At 39.2% G+C, this 15,095-nt stretch overlaps 1 protein-coding gene across 1 annotated transcript in view; it reads right to left on the bottom strand.

The window, feature by feature from the left end:
• The window catches only part of LAMB1 (laminin subunit beta 1), a 59,177-nt gene that overhangs the window by 19,504 nt on the left and 24,578 nt on the right, over window positions 1–15,095 (bottom strand). Inside the window, exons 16-24 of the mRNA XM_063448082.1 lie at window positions 14,553–14,680; window positions 13,799–13,919; window positions 12,469–12,673; window positions 12,033–12,176; window positions 7,361–7,592; window positions 5,965–6,128; window positions 5,030–5,254; window positions 2,253–2,470; window positions 2,061–2,157 (exon numbers count right to left, since the gene is read on the bottom strand). Coding sequence (XP_063304152.1) covers window positions 2,061–2,157; window positions 2,253–2,470; window positions 5,030–5,254; window positions 5,965–6,128; window positions 7,361–7,592; window positions 12,033–12,176; window positions 12,469–12,673; window positions 13,799–13,919; window positions 14,553–14,680 — 1,534 coding nt within the window. The remainder of the gene's footprint in view (window positions 1–2,060; window positions 2,158–2,252; window positions 2,471–5,029; window positions 5,255–5,964; window positions 6,129–7,360; window positions 7,593–12,032; window positions 12,177–12,468; window positions 12,674–13,798; window positions 13,920–14,552; window positions 14,681–15,095) is intronic.

The following is a 15,095-nucleotide window of genomic DNA, read 5'->3' as shown; positions in this document are numbered from 1 at the left end:
TGTCGTTGCTTCTATTTATGTATAATTGAAAACTGCCAATAAACTTGGATTATGAAAAAAAGTGAGATACTATTAATTAATATACCATCTAGCTAAAATAATACATTAAAAGCTCTCCTAAGTTTCATTGTGGAACATGCACAAAACATTCCTCTAAAGGCAGTCTGCCTACGGAAAATCATTTTATTATTAAGTGAACAACTAAGAGCCTGTTCATGTTTGGTATGTCTGAGTAACCATTCTCTATAAAGCGTTATTTGTTCTGCAAGGCATAGGCCTTACACAATGCATAATGGTTTTAATTATAAGCAAAACACACTGCATTTCTGATAGCTAGCCTCATGAGTATATTTAGTATTTATTACATGCAAATATAGGCCAGGCTGGAGAATACAAAAGCCTATTTTAAATATTAAGCTGCTAACTAAATAATACCATAAAACAGCTATTTCACCATTACTTCGTGAGCAAAATCAAAGCATTCAGCACTACTCCATAAGATTATCCACCTCAACACATCTCTATAGAAAGGACTTATGCGGGCACTTAGATTCATTTTTTTACAAAAGACTTGTGTATGCTTAAACCACCCACAAAACACAAAACAATGGAGGCTAATGAAATGTTTGAGTAAGATAATGCAGATTCCTACTTAATCCTCTGTTCCTATGATGAAATTCCACTTAGTGGAAAACAAAGACACGGTAAGAATTCCTTTCATCTTAGAAGCTTTAATCTTGAGATCTCCTGGTAACATATACCTATTCTTTTTAAGCAAAAACCACTAACCTCTGACATGCGCCACTAACATTATCCAACATCCATTTGTGTGTTTTTATTTTATTTTATTTTTATGAGACTTTAATGACTGTGAAATGTGGGTGTACTTACACAAAAGCAAACAAACCAAAAAAAAAAAATCCATCACTTTATGGAGGATGTTGAACATGCACCCAAGTCATGACTGAGAATTTACTCTAGAGATTTATGGTCTGGTCTAAACTATGCTTAAATGCATACCTGCACTAATAAGTTAAGCCTTTCTCTTACAGTAGGCATTTGCCTAAATTATGTGGCCAGTAAACCTTTCAATATAACCACAGGCAACGTGTTACAATCACAAAGGGTCTTTTGATCCAAAGCATATTTTTTCCCCTTATTTTCATCAATACATGCTAATGTACTGCAAGGGTGCACAGCTTTATACCTGCAAAGCTTTCTTTCTACGTGTTTTATGTTTTTCCGGCACTGTGTAGAGTACACTCTCTGCCACAGAATTTCCTGCATTTTGCTTAATTTCCAATATTCAGAATCAAATTCATGGATATTCCTTTATAGTCTCGTATTCAGACATTTAACAAGTTAATAAATGTAGCCATATGATAAAGAGCAATAAACCCTTTTGGTTCCAACACATTCTTACTTAACGTTCATGGCTATATCTCCGTCTAGGCATGATTTTTTTAAAACTTGGTTCGATGTCCAAGAGTAATGAAACATTTTAGTGATTATGAAAATCAAATTTTCTTTATTCCTAATTTTTTCAAGGAATAAACAAAGGGCAAAATCTGTTTTGCCCTCTGTTGTCCAGTAGGTAAGCAAAACATGCCACTGATACTAATAATACGCAATCTCATGACTTAATTATTTATATTATTGTTATTCTCCATTTTTATTTTTAATATAAAATATGGAATTTTATTAACTCTTTGCATTATGGATGGTTATTAACACAGTAACAACATAGGTATTAAAAAATATTACAAACTTGAGCTGAAAAGTTTCCTTCTAAAACAAATAAAAAGCTGTACACTGGCCTAAAACAGTATTTAAACAGTTGTAAATGTAACTGACGGAGCATGTCAGTGCATAAAACAGAAAGTTGTATTACAACTGCTGTGGATTGCAAACCTGCATTCGCTACTGAAATAAAGTGATCAGAGTTTTTATTCTTTTGACAGAGTGAGTACAGAGTTTAGTTAGTGTAGCTCATTATGGATTTTCCTAAGCAAGTTCAGCATTAATGAAGGACAGCACAATAATAAATAACTATTCTTTACCTTGGCATTCAACATCCGGATTACCCCAGAAAAGTTCCTGGCATTCGCTGCAATTCCGCCCACCAAATCCAGCCATGCACTGACATTGACCAGTGAACTGAAAAAATAATCCATGGGAACCGTCACATAATGTGGCTTTCAACAACATAATTATACTATATGTTTCACATATGCATTGAAGCTCATAGTTACCTCATTGCAAGAAGGTCCCAGAGAACGGATAGGATCACAGCCGCAAGATTTACAGCCAGTTCCACTTGCTAAGTTCCAGGTGTTTGGTGCACATCTATCGCAGCTCTGACCAATCACATTGGGGAGACACTGACACTGGCCGGATGATCTGTCACAGTGGCATTTTACACCTTCTTTGCAAGTATCCTGTTCTGTACCCAGGACATTGCAGACACATGCTGAAGATATATGGAAATATAGGTTACTAATTAAATCACAAGCAAATGCTGTGTGCACTCTGTGCATGAATAATATTAAGATTATGATCCTTATTAATAAGCTGTTTATATTAATCAATAAGAAATGATAGCTCTTTAATATCACAGTAAAGAAATGTACTGATATCAATTGGCCAACAAATATATTAATTTTATCTTCTAAGGTTTCTGGGCCATGTGCAGCAATTCGTTCTCCAATAGTTTTTACTTTGTGAATTTATGAAACAAAGCGAAAAAAACTGGGTTTGAACAAATCATCATTAAATGCAGTTAAATAATAATGAATTTGTAATCAATGTTATTTACCTTGCAGTGTGTACTAGACTTGTACACAAATACTTTTCAACTGCAATAGACTAATCAAATTCTTGTTAATCTATACCCGAATGTATCAATACTTCTAGGATTTACGTGACAGATTAATTCATTCGGGCCTAGATTAAAAGGAAATTGATTTGATTGTCACAGGTGAAAAGGATTTGTGCACAAGAACAGTGTGTACTTGAAAAAGTAATGACTGGACTAAACAGACCTGGTTAATCTTTAGAATAATAAGTTGTTGATTGCCTACATACCTTCTAATCCTTTTCATATAGACATAGTCAAAAAAAGTCTACAGCAGTCAAATTAAACCCTTTCACTACCCAAAGGATCAACAAATATTGCACGCTCTGTCACTCTAGCACACCAAGGGTGGTAGCTTGATAGTATAATATTTGTATTTGGGTTAATGTGCATTTATATTAATTTCAAAAACCTGAAGTTATTTGTATTTTAATTTTAACAGTATATCAATACTTTTTACGGTTAATTTAAAATGATTTTATTTACTTTAAATTGTGAAAATTCTGGCTGAAATCCATTCCAAATATATTAAAAAACACAACCCCTCTCCCCCCCCCACTATGTTTACATATTCTAGTAATGCACTGGGACATTTCCACAAACTAAGAGCGCTGTTCAGTACATATACCAAGGGATATAAAGAATAAGAAAGTAATCTCCTAATAAAAATAGATACCAGTACTCAGCTAGAAGTGGTTATTTAACAGGATAACAAAAAAAAATTGAAATATGACATTTTGTGTAAAAGGAAGAGAGGGGAATGAAAAATAAATTATATATATATATTTAAAGAAATATATGAACATCAAATTATCAGTGAATTTCAGATTTTAGGACACAGCAATCGAATATGAAAATTAATTTATGTTCTATTTCAATTTGTTCTACAATTTAGGTCAAAATTTAAGGAATAAACTTGTTGTTAGGAGATTTAGGTGAAAGACTCATCCTTATAAACTCAGAAAAGTCTGTGTGTTCAAAACTCAATTGGTTAAAGGAACACTATAGCGTTAGAAATACAAATCCGTATTCCTAATGCTATACTGTCCCTGTCCCTACGCTTTTTCAGGTCCACCCTCCCCATGGCAAAAAAATAAAGTTTTACTCACTTATTTTCAGTACCGAGACTCCCTTGGCACTGCTCACCTCTCCACCTCTCTAATGGCCTCCTCTGTCGATATCCAGGCCTATTCTCCTCTTAGAGAAGTATTGGGGATCTAATGCACGTGCGCAGTCAGCAGTGCACACAAATCCAAACTTATCTATAGGAATGCATTGAATCAATGCTTTCCTATGGGGCTTCTGCATCATATGACCTTGAGTTTTACTTTCTCAGTGCAACAGAAGCAACTCTAGTAGCGGTCAGTATTATAGCCACTAGAGGTAGACTTAACCCTGCAATGTTTCTCAAAAACTGTACTGTTTTACATTGCAGGGTTAAGAAGACAGGGACACTGTACCTGAACCACTTTATTGAGATGAAGTGGTCTGATCAGCTATTGAGTCTCTTTAATTTGAGATTAAACAACAGAGAAAAGAAAGGCATTACAGTATTGAATCTGGCATACATCAAGCTAAGATTTTGACATGTACAAAATACATTTTCATGGGTTTAATTAAATACACAGCTTTCAGAATTCATTTTAGTTTTCCATGTGTATTTTACTGCAATAAACAGATGGAAATCATCTACTGCATCAAAATTTTTTCTCTTATAAAGTGTTAAAGTGTTGAAGAGCAGATTCTCTTGATCTGCTCTTCAACACATTACTTCCCCGGCCCCTTGCATTGATTTTAAGATCAAGAGAAGTGAACATGACCAAATGCATTGGCACACATACTTTTGTTCTAGGATAGGTCTTTAATTAAGTATTCAAACACAGATTTACATTTAATCTGCCATTTTAACAGTGTTGCTGAAGACAATTTGGCATGACTTAGAAGCACCTCTTTCAATTTCTGGCCAGACTCCACACAATATATTGAAACTTTCCAAGCTTGTGCTACCTACATTTTGCCCATTTCCTTCAGATGCCTCGTAACACATAGGTTGAATAAGTGAGGTACAAGAGTTTTAGTGTATTTGGCTACCAAAAATACAATACAGAGTGTATTGCACAACAATATATATAGAACACTTACACAAGGCCTGAAAATAAGTCAAGCAAAACTTACATCTACAAGTCTGGTGAAGAGCATTCCCATAGTAACCCAGCTGGCACTGGCTGCAGCTCTCTCCTTCTGTGTGATGGAGACACTTAAGACATTTCCCCGATTGCTTGTCACAAGAAAGTGGATCGGACATGTCTATGTTATTGTTACACTGACATGGTTGGCAGACTCCTCCGTTTTCTTCAGGGTTCCCAAAATAGCCAGCATCACATTCATCACATCTGGCCCCTACAGCAGTCACAGGGACACAGACGAACAATGTGTTAGATTAAAAATTAAATACATATTTTCCATGAGTTAAATGTTCTGTAAATAAAATATAAAATAATAACTTTGTTTTTGCATGCAAGTAGAAAATCAGAAATTCTGATGTAGGCAAATTATGCATTCACATCACAAATGATTTAACACTGGCAACACCATTAACGGACAACACTGCTCTGGTATAAAGATTCCTGCTATGGATCTCAATTAACAGTTTTGTATTTTCCGATGTGATTCTAATAGGTCATTGTTTGGATTAGACAGAGAAAGATAAACATAATTTCAAGTGATGTCATGCCATTCCTGGCACATCATCTGTCTCACTAAAGACTTATTTTAGTATGATACATAATACACATTCTTAAAAAGCAAGTAAAAATACACAAGTTCCTTCAGGTGAGTAATTTTTTAGTTTGCTTTCCATAATACAATTGGAATACATATATATCAACAACAAAGATGGCACATGCTAATTATTTCAAATGTTGCACTCAATTATGGACCATGCAAACTGTAGGAAAGAAAATATGTACATAAAACCACACAAGTTTATGAAGGAACAAAAACTGTATATACATTAACAAATGTAAATGCATCTGCTGCAAAGGTATATATATATATATATATATATATATATATATATATATAAAAACTGCCAAACACACAACACTTACCTGTGTATCCTACATTACAAGAGCAGATAATGTGCAGGGTTGCAGGGTCTTTGTAACAACCACTGGCATGCTGACGTTCACTTCCTGGGCCATCTGGACATGAGCAAGGTCTACAATGATCTCCTGAGCCCAGTCTAGGATCTCCATAATAGCCAGCAAGGCATCTAAAAAATGAGAACATTTATGGTTTGTTTGTGGCTTTTTTCCCCCCACTTCCCTATAAACATCATGTTTCCTGAGCAGCAATTACCAACATATAAATACAAATGCTATAATTTTACAATACCACACCAGCTGTCCTAAAGGCTACTATTTTAGTTACAAGCAACTTATTTTTCAAAGTCTTTCGGAAGGAGTTCGAGACAAGTGATGGTGTGTAAACATTAATACTTTTTATATTCCCAAGTTTCTGGACAGGAATTTACACAATACATTGTGTTTTGCATCTATTAAACATGCTGGTTACACATCAGAACTATTCCTTGGTTTAGAACTCACACTCACATTTTTTACATGTGTAACTGTAAGGTTGTTCATGATGGAAATATCAAGGGCACATCACTAATTTGCACACCAAGCTTTTATGTCCGTGGTTTCCAAACCAGTTCTCAAGACACGCCTACCAGTCCAAGACTACCAGTCCAGGACCCAGTTGTGTCTAAGGTATTTTTATAAAGTAATAAACCCCCTTGACACAACTAGGTAATTCCTAAATCCTGGACTGGTAGATGTGCCTTGATGACTGGTTTGAAAACCACTATTTTAGGGTTTCACATATCAGGTAATAGTTGGAGCTATGTGAACAGCCAAGTTTAAATAGTAAGCCATTTTTATTCTCTACCCGTAAACAACTTGAATTTGGTCCGAGTAATTGAGTTGGGGTAGGTGAATGAATTGTTGTCTTTGATACTTTTATCCAAACTGGTCACAGCTAGATCACTTAGCTTCAAACAAGCAAAACTCAAGTTGGACCTTTCTGAGTAGACCATTTATTTTTTCAGTAATCCTATCATGAGCAACTGCAACCAGAAGGAAGAATTTCCAAAATCAGAAACCGTAATACTGCCATCAACAAAAATGTGTTGACATAAGGGACATACAATTGCAATCCATCCCTAAATACACTGCACACTAAACAGCCATGAGTTTCTCCATCTTTGAGTAAGTGTATATAATTGCTTTGATTTTACCTGATAACTATATGACAACTGGATAAAACATTAGTCAGTGAATCATTCCTACCACCTGACTTTGTGGACCTAACAGATGGATAATGAACATATACTAACTAAATTGTCTTAGACATCTGATAGGCCCACGTAGAAAAATAAATGCCAATATATAAACAGAATATCCATATCTAGAAAGGGTTTATCAAACAACCCCTGCTTGTTACCTTTCACAACTGTAACCTTCAGTATGGTCCTTGCAGGCTGTGCATTCTCCAGTAAGTGTATCACAGTAATCAGCATGTCCATTGCATTGGCACTGCTTACATCTGGGGAATCCCCAATACCCAGGCAAGCAAACATCACACTGACGCCCATATGCTCCATGAATACAAGGACACTGACCAGTTTCGGAGTGACAGAAGGAATGAGCTGATCCGCTCTCGTCACATTCACAAGCTGAAAACACACAGTCACAATGTGAATGCTAAACAAATGCTATAATACTAAGTTAATCAAATTAATACTAACACATATACCGTATATACTCGAGTATAAGCCGACCCGAATATAAGCCGAGGCCCCTAATTTTTCCCCAAAAAACTGGGAAAACTTATTGACTCGAGTATAAGACTAGGGTGGGAAATGCAGCAGCTACTGGTAAATTTCTAAATAAAATTAGATCCTAAAAAAAATATATTAATTGAATATTTATTTACAGTGTGTGTATAATGAATGCAGTGTGTGCGTATGAGTGCAGCGTGTGTGTGTATGAGTGCAGCGTGTGTGTATGAGTGCAGTGTGTGTGTGTGTATGAGTGCAGCGTGTGTATGAGTGCAGCGTGTGTATGAGTGCAGCGTGTGTATGAGTGCAGCGTGTGTATGAGTGCAGTGTGTGTATGAGTGCAGTGTGTGTGAGTGCAGTGTGTGTGTATGAGTGCAGTGTGTGTGTGTATGAGTGCAGTGTGTGTATGAATGCAGTGTGTGTATGAATGCAGTGTATGAATGCAGTGTGTGCAGGGCCGGTGCAAGGATATTTGCCCCCCCCCCCCATATGTCCTGACCTCCCCTCCTCTTCCCTCAGTGGTCCTTACCTCCCCACCCCCGTGTTCCTTCACCCCCCTGCCCCAGTGGTCCTGACTCACCCCTCCCCTAGTGGTCCTTACCCTCCCCTCCCCTAGTGGTCCTTACTTCCCCCTCCCTCCCCTAGTGGTCCTTATCCCCCCCTCCCTCCCATAGTGGTCCTTATCCCCCTCCCTCCCATAGTGGTCCTTATCCCCCCCCTCCCTCCCTCCCATAGTGGTCCTTATCCCCCCCTCCCTCCCATAGTGTTCCTTTTCTCCCCCCCTCCCTCCCATAGTAGTCCTTATCCCACCCCCCTCCCTCCGATAGTGGTCCTTATCCCCCCCTCCCTTCCATAGTGGTCCTTATCCCCCCCCTCCCTCCCATAGTGGTCCTTATCCCCCCCTCCCTCCCATAGTGGTCCTTATCCCCCCCTCCCTCCCATAGTGGTCCTTATCCCCCTCCCTCCCATAGTGGTCCTTATCCCCCCCTCCCTCCCATAGTGGTCCTTATCCCCCCCTCCCTCCCATAGTGTTCCTTTTCTCCCCCCCTCCCTCCCATAGTGGTCCTTATCCCACCCCCCTCCCTCCGATAGTGGTCCTTATCCCCCCCTCCCTTCCATAGTGGTCCTTATCCCCCCCCTCCCTCCCATAGTGGTCCTTATCCCCCCCCTCCCTCCCATAGTGGTCCTTATCCCCCCCTCCCTCCCATAGTGTTCCTTTTCTCCCCCCCTCCCTCCCATAGTGGTCCTTATCCCACCCCCCTCCCTCCGATAGTGGTCCTTATCCCCCCCTCCCTTCCATAGTGATCCTTATCCCCCCCTCCCTCCCATAGTGGTCCTTATCCCCCCCTCCCTCCCATAGCAGTCCTTATACCCCCCCTCCCTCCCATAGTGGTCCTTATCCCCCCCCTCCCTCCCATAGCGGTCCTTATACCCCCCCTCCCTCCGATAGTGGTCCTTATCCCACCCCCTCCCTCCCATAGTGGTCCTTATACCCCCCCCCTCCCACAGTGGTCCTTATACCCCCTTTTTTATTATTATTTTTTTTATTATTATTATTATTTTTTATTATTATTTCTTATTTTATTTATATTTTTATTTATTTTTCGTCCCCCCTCCCTGCTTGATACATGGCAGGGAGGGGGGCTCTCCTTCCCTGGTGGTCCAGTGGCAGTTCAGTGGGGGGGAGAGGGGGGCTGGCAGAGCTGTAACTTACCTGTTCTGCAGCTCCTGTCAGCTCTCTCCTCCTCTGCGCCGTCCGTGCAGCTCCCTCTGTCAGCTCCCAGTGTAAGTCTCGCGAGAGCTGCGGCTCTCGCGAGATTTACACTGGGAGCTGACCGAGGTGCTGAACGGACGGCGCGGAGGAGGAGAGAGCTGACAGGAGCTGCAGGACAGGTAAGTACAGCTCTGCCAGCCCCCCTCTCCCCCAGTCTGTATTATGGCAATGTAAATTGCCATAATACAGACCTTGACTCGAGTATAAGCCGAGTTGGGGTTTTTCAGCCCAAAAAATGGGCTGAAAAACTCGGCTTATACTCGAGTATATACGGTACTTTGATACAAAAAATATTGAAGGAACACTCCCAAGCGTATAAGAACTTGAAGCAGAACTGTTCCATTCAAGAGTTTTTAATATCACGTTTTATAATCCCTATATTTTACCGATACGTATTTGTGAGGTGTGAAAAATAGAGTGGAATGTAGAAATCCTGCAATAGGAAACTCCATCAAAACTCTCTTTAGTCATTGTTTTAAGTTCTGTCCTTTGCAACTGACCGTCAGCATACTTAGAACAACTGTGCAAAGTTTGTTTTAAGAAATAGAGCACACACAAAACAGATATAGTTTTAAATCTTATAAGGTTGCTTGAAATCACATATGGTAGCAATCAAACATGGGGATTTGGGAGGCTAACAAGAACTCCTCCGTCTGCGTCACTCTCCAAGAACAAACATGGAAGACTATGTTCCGTTGGTATACCACCCCTGTCAAATTATATAAGATGCACAAAATGGATACAGATGATTGCTGGAGGGGATGTGGTAACCGAGGTACATATCTCCACATGTGGTGGGATTGTCCCAAACTACGTAGCTTCTGGAAGGCAGTAGAAGACCTATTGACGCAGACCTTTAACAAACCCTTACTATTGGATCCATGGGTATACTTACTGAACAGATCCCTTGACGGATGGACCAAACTGGAGCAGACATTGGTACATAAACTAACCCTCGGGGCTAGACGTACTATTGCTACAGCTTGGCTCTCTCCGGAAGGCCCGGAGTTCTCAGGCGTGATATCTCGGATCCGAGACTGCAGATTGATGGACGACCTGACTGCACGGGTGAAGGGTACGACAGAGAAGTTCCTGAAACTTTGGGAGCCCTGGGATAATAGTGTAGCAGGATTGGCGTAAATGGAACGCGTCCACCAGGAAAATGGGGTATTGAGGGCCCGTGGGCTTTTCTTATGTCGATCCCGCGATGTCCCGGGCTGATCGCCCCGCTCTCGCTTCGGCCCGGCCCCAGCGCCTCACCTCTTCTTCTCTTTTCTTTCTCTGCACCTTTTACTCCTTTCTTTTCCACAACTACTCCCTGGTTTCTCGGCAACGGGGCTCAGGGGAAGATCTCTTTTTCTTTTACTCGAAGGTATTATTCTCCTTGGTTCCTCACTTTGCCTGTCTCACCGACATCTCTCCAGGTACGATCGGTGCGATAAGGGTAGACGGAGATATCGTATTCTCCGGATGCCTTTTTCCTGACAGGACCCTTATAGGATAGAGGGTAATTGACCGAGTCCTATGCACCACTTTGAACTAGAGTTAGTTGACCGTGTTGACCTGTATAGGGAAGCTCGGGGTGGTTTAGCTATTGCTATTAGGCGACCTCTTTTATCACCACTGTTGGTCACTGCTAACCGGACACGTTACCTTGTGCTCCTGGTCCTCTAATCGAATAGAAATCGGAAGACAATAACCAAATCGTATAGCATATTACCAAATCCCTGAAGGGGATCAGGCGCTACCGAAACTAGGGACAAGCGTGTATGGGGGGCGGTGGTCAATTATGAGTGTTTTCCTCAGTTCGACCTCTTCCACTGAGGCTCCTAAACAGGACACACGATAGTACCGCTCCAGTTATGACACCCTCGGGCAAAAGTGAGGAATATTATTACTGTTGCTGTATAAACCATATAAAACCCTCGATGGGGGGCAAGTTGTATAGAATTTCTAAGGTGGCTTGTCCTATATGCTGTTGTTACATTGTTACATTTACAAAACTGTTCATATGTATTTCGGCTTCTGCGCAAGCCTTCAAGTTATATGATTCTTGCCTTAACCATCGTGTGCAAAAATAAAGAATTTAAAAAAAAAAAAACATGGGGATTTGGTTACACAACACAGCCATATTGTTTTAAGCTCTCCAGTAGATCACAGTAACCCAAAACCCTGCACAATTTTTAACATGGAAAATAAACATGCTAACTGGAATGCTTACTGCTTAAACTGCTTTCAGAGTCTCGCCTCAAATGTATGTTTTCCTGAGGTCACCGATAAAGGGGCAGGAGCAGAAAAATTAGAAATTAAGGGCACACCCAGAACATGTTTCAGCTGTGGTGCTGCTGTAAAGACCAAATGCATGTTCTGGATGTGTTCCCAATTCACATTTTTCGTACAGAATGTTTGCCCTTTAGTAACGAAATCTAGTCTAACAATGTTTGAGTTGTTGTGGTAACTTATAATCATCACTAAAAGAATAAAAGTGCAATTTTTTTTTAATATTTACCCCCCAAACACACCCAAACTAAAGAACTACATTGATTGAATAGGTGACTTACGTCTGCATCCATTAGGTCCAAAACTAAATGTCCTTGGAGCACATTTGTCACAGTTTTTACCAATTACATTTGGTCGACATTGGCACTGTCCACCATTAGGGTCACACACCGAACTTAATGAGCCTTGAGGATCACAGTGGCATTCTAAATAGAAACATCAAAGCAACTGTTAATGACAGTAAAAACTCATAAGAAAGATTTCTGGTTAGTCAGATATTGTTAATACAAAACTGGAGTCCTGCTGTAGGACCACTTTTATACTGCCCCCCATTAGACACTATTGTGTATTTCAATGTATTCAATAGTAAACAAAATGGAATTATACTAAATACAAAGCATACAAAAATACCTTAGTTTTCTCACGTACTGTTATCATATGCATACATTTAAAACACGGAGTGTTGCGTATAAATAAAGTAAAGAAATAGACACATACCCTTGGCACCCTCATGTAAAAGAGCAGAAATGCTGAAGAGGAAACTCTTACAGACTTCAGTTAGTGGCGTTTTCACAACACTCTGACTGTTCTCCATGCAACGATATCTTTGAAATGTCTGCCAAGCATTGTTGGTAACGCCATCACCGCCTGTGCTTCCCGCATTAAATATTTCGAGAGACTTGACATGAGGCAGCAATACAATCTGCAGAAACATTTGTTTAAAATGAATGCCTGCTATAGTTGAAAAAGCATGGGATTTGGACACAAACAAATGTGCTGGAAACAGAAACATACACATAATCATTACTTTGAATACTTCAAATGGCTAGATGAATGTTTTTGGTTCAGGGGTGTCACTGGAGGAGTGATCACATTTTTGTTATCTTACTCACCTATTTATGTAACCGAAGGAAGCATTCACAAAGTCTTTTATACACAAAAATGTTTCTAAATATCTACTTAAAGAGCTATATATGTGTGTGTGTCATTAGTTTGCTTTGCAGGTTGGTCTTACATGGCCAAAAATTTTGAGTTTCCAGAAAATATGTTAACCAGAGTAGAAAGCAAAAATAGTAGGATTATGAGTGAATAAAAAGACTGTGCCTCCTCAATGAAGGACATGGGAGATAAGCTAAATAATTACCAATTTTAAGTACACATACTGTAACAGTAATTTATAAATCATAAATATTATAATAATCACTTCAAAGGAAGCCGAGCTCTCCTAATTTACTTTCAGTATACTAAGCATGTAATAGATTCTTACAGAGAGTTGCAATGGCAGCATGGACTGCTGTAGGAATGAACATGTAGACCTCAAGTGCTCAAAATGTACATCCCCAGCTACTGAAAAACTACATTATTTGTGATGTCTTGCAAGTCTTAAAGCTAGCAGAGCATTAAGAGTGTTGCAGTTATACTAGAGCCAGGGGTTTGTATTTGTACAATCCTGGTGTCGATGGTAAAGAATCTGGACAACAGCTTCACTTGAATGTTATGCTGTAATCTCATCTTATTCTAGTTCATCCTGAGTGCTCTTGCCTCATTTTGATAAATAGGAGATGACAGATGGGCTACAAGTCTATGAGGTTCATTGTCACCCATTTAGCAATCACTGTTGTCTTTCAAGTTTTTGACATCCCAACGAGCCTTTTTTTAGGGAGGTTCCTCAATTTACTTGAAAGATTATTAGGCAAGAGTCTAGAGTGCTGTTGTAAACCCATCTGACTCTTCTATAGGTACATTTTAGTGTACTGCTTATTTGTGTTTCAATCCATCCTATTTTACACAGAATACAACATTCCTCTTATGAGGAGTGGATACTTACAGAATCAATTAGAGTATATGGGTTTTGCACATTAGAATTAGGTGAATATCGCGGCAGTTCCAAGCGTATTGTGTAATTTAGACCCTTCTCAAAACATATGGGTCGAGGTAAGACAATGTAACTGCAATGTAAAACACAGGTTTAATTACAAAATAATATACTTGAGAACTATATACACGAGATGAACCCAGAACCCTTAAAAATATTAAACCATAGGCATTGTAGGACATACATTGTGTCTATATTGTACTTTTTGCTGCTAGTGTCGTGCTAGTTTACATGGAAAAACAATATTCTGGAAATTAAACAAACATACTGCCAACTGAGGCACCTGCGTTTGAAATGAACTGTCAACTATAGTATACTGCAGCAACTGACAGATGATAAGAGTAGAGCATGCCAAACACTTTCTTAAACACACTGATAGCACTTGGGCCTTTCCCAAAAGGCAAATTATATTTTTCCATGTGTAGGATTATAATGAAACCATGACACTCGTGACTTTTGCATTCTATTAAGAAGGACTTTGAAGCATGGCACAGCAGTATGTGGAGTTCATGTTCTACCCCTGTGAAATCAACTAATACCATAAGTTCCTAAATCTTATAATTTCCATTATTTATTGGGGGGCGGGGAGAGCGCTTGTATCACGCAAATGGTTTTACACCAGTGAGTGGAGAAACAAATCACTATACGCTGATTTAAAATAATATTCATAACAAATATAAGCAGTTTAAATTGTGGTCAGATTTACCGAGATCCAGGAGGCAATGACACAACTTGGTTATCATCATTGGGGATAGTGTTTCCACATCGACTGCTTGTGGGAATTTTGCCAGGACGTATAACGGTTATTACCGCCTCTTCCCATTGATCTGGTAGCTAAAAAAAAAAATATTAAAAAAAATGCTTAAAAGGAAATATGGAAAATGTGCACAAATATATTTCTCTATCTGCTATGTGGGACCCTAATGTAATTACTTACAAACTAATGTGTGAACTTGATGGACGCAAGTCTCTTTTCAGTTATGTAACTTTTGTCTGTATTTTAATTATAATTTCATTTATAAAATTTAACACAGAATAGAGTTTAAGCACTGTAATACTTTGGGGGAAAATATAATAAATCTTTATTTCCATTGAAATAAACACCCAGTATTCATTACTGAACTATACCATCCTGCATACAATGGAATATACCAAACCCAGCTTAAAACAATGGAATATCTGACCCTGTTAGAACAATAAATGATTCACTTCAGTGAAAACTATAAAGATTCACAGCATGCAGTGGAGC

This window comes from Pelobates fuscus, chromosome 3, assembly GCF_036172605.1.
Source record: "Pelobates fuscus isolate aPelFus1 chromosome 3, aPelFus1.pri, whole genome shotgun sequence".
NCBI lineage: Eukaryota > Metazoa > Chordata > Amphibia > Anura > Pelobatidae > Pelobates > Pelobates fuscus.
This window is presented reverse-complemented; position numbering and strand designations above follow the sequence as displayed.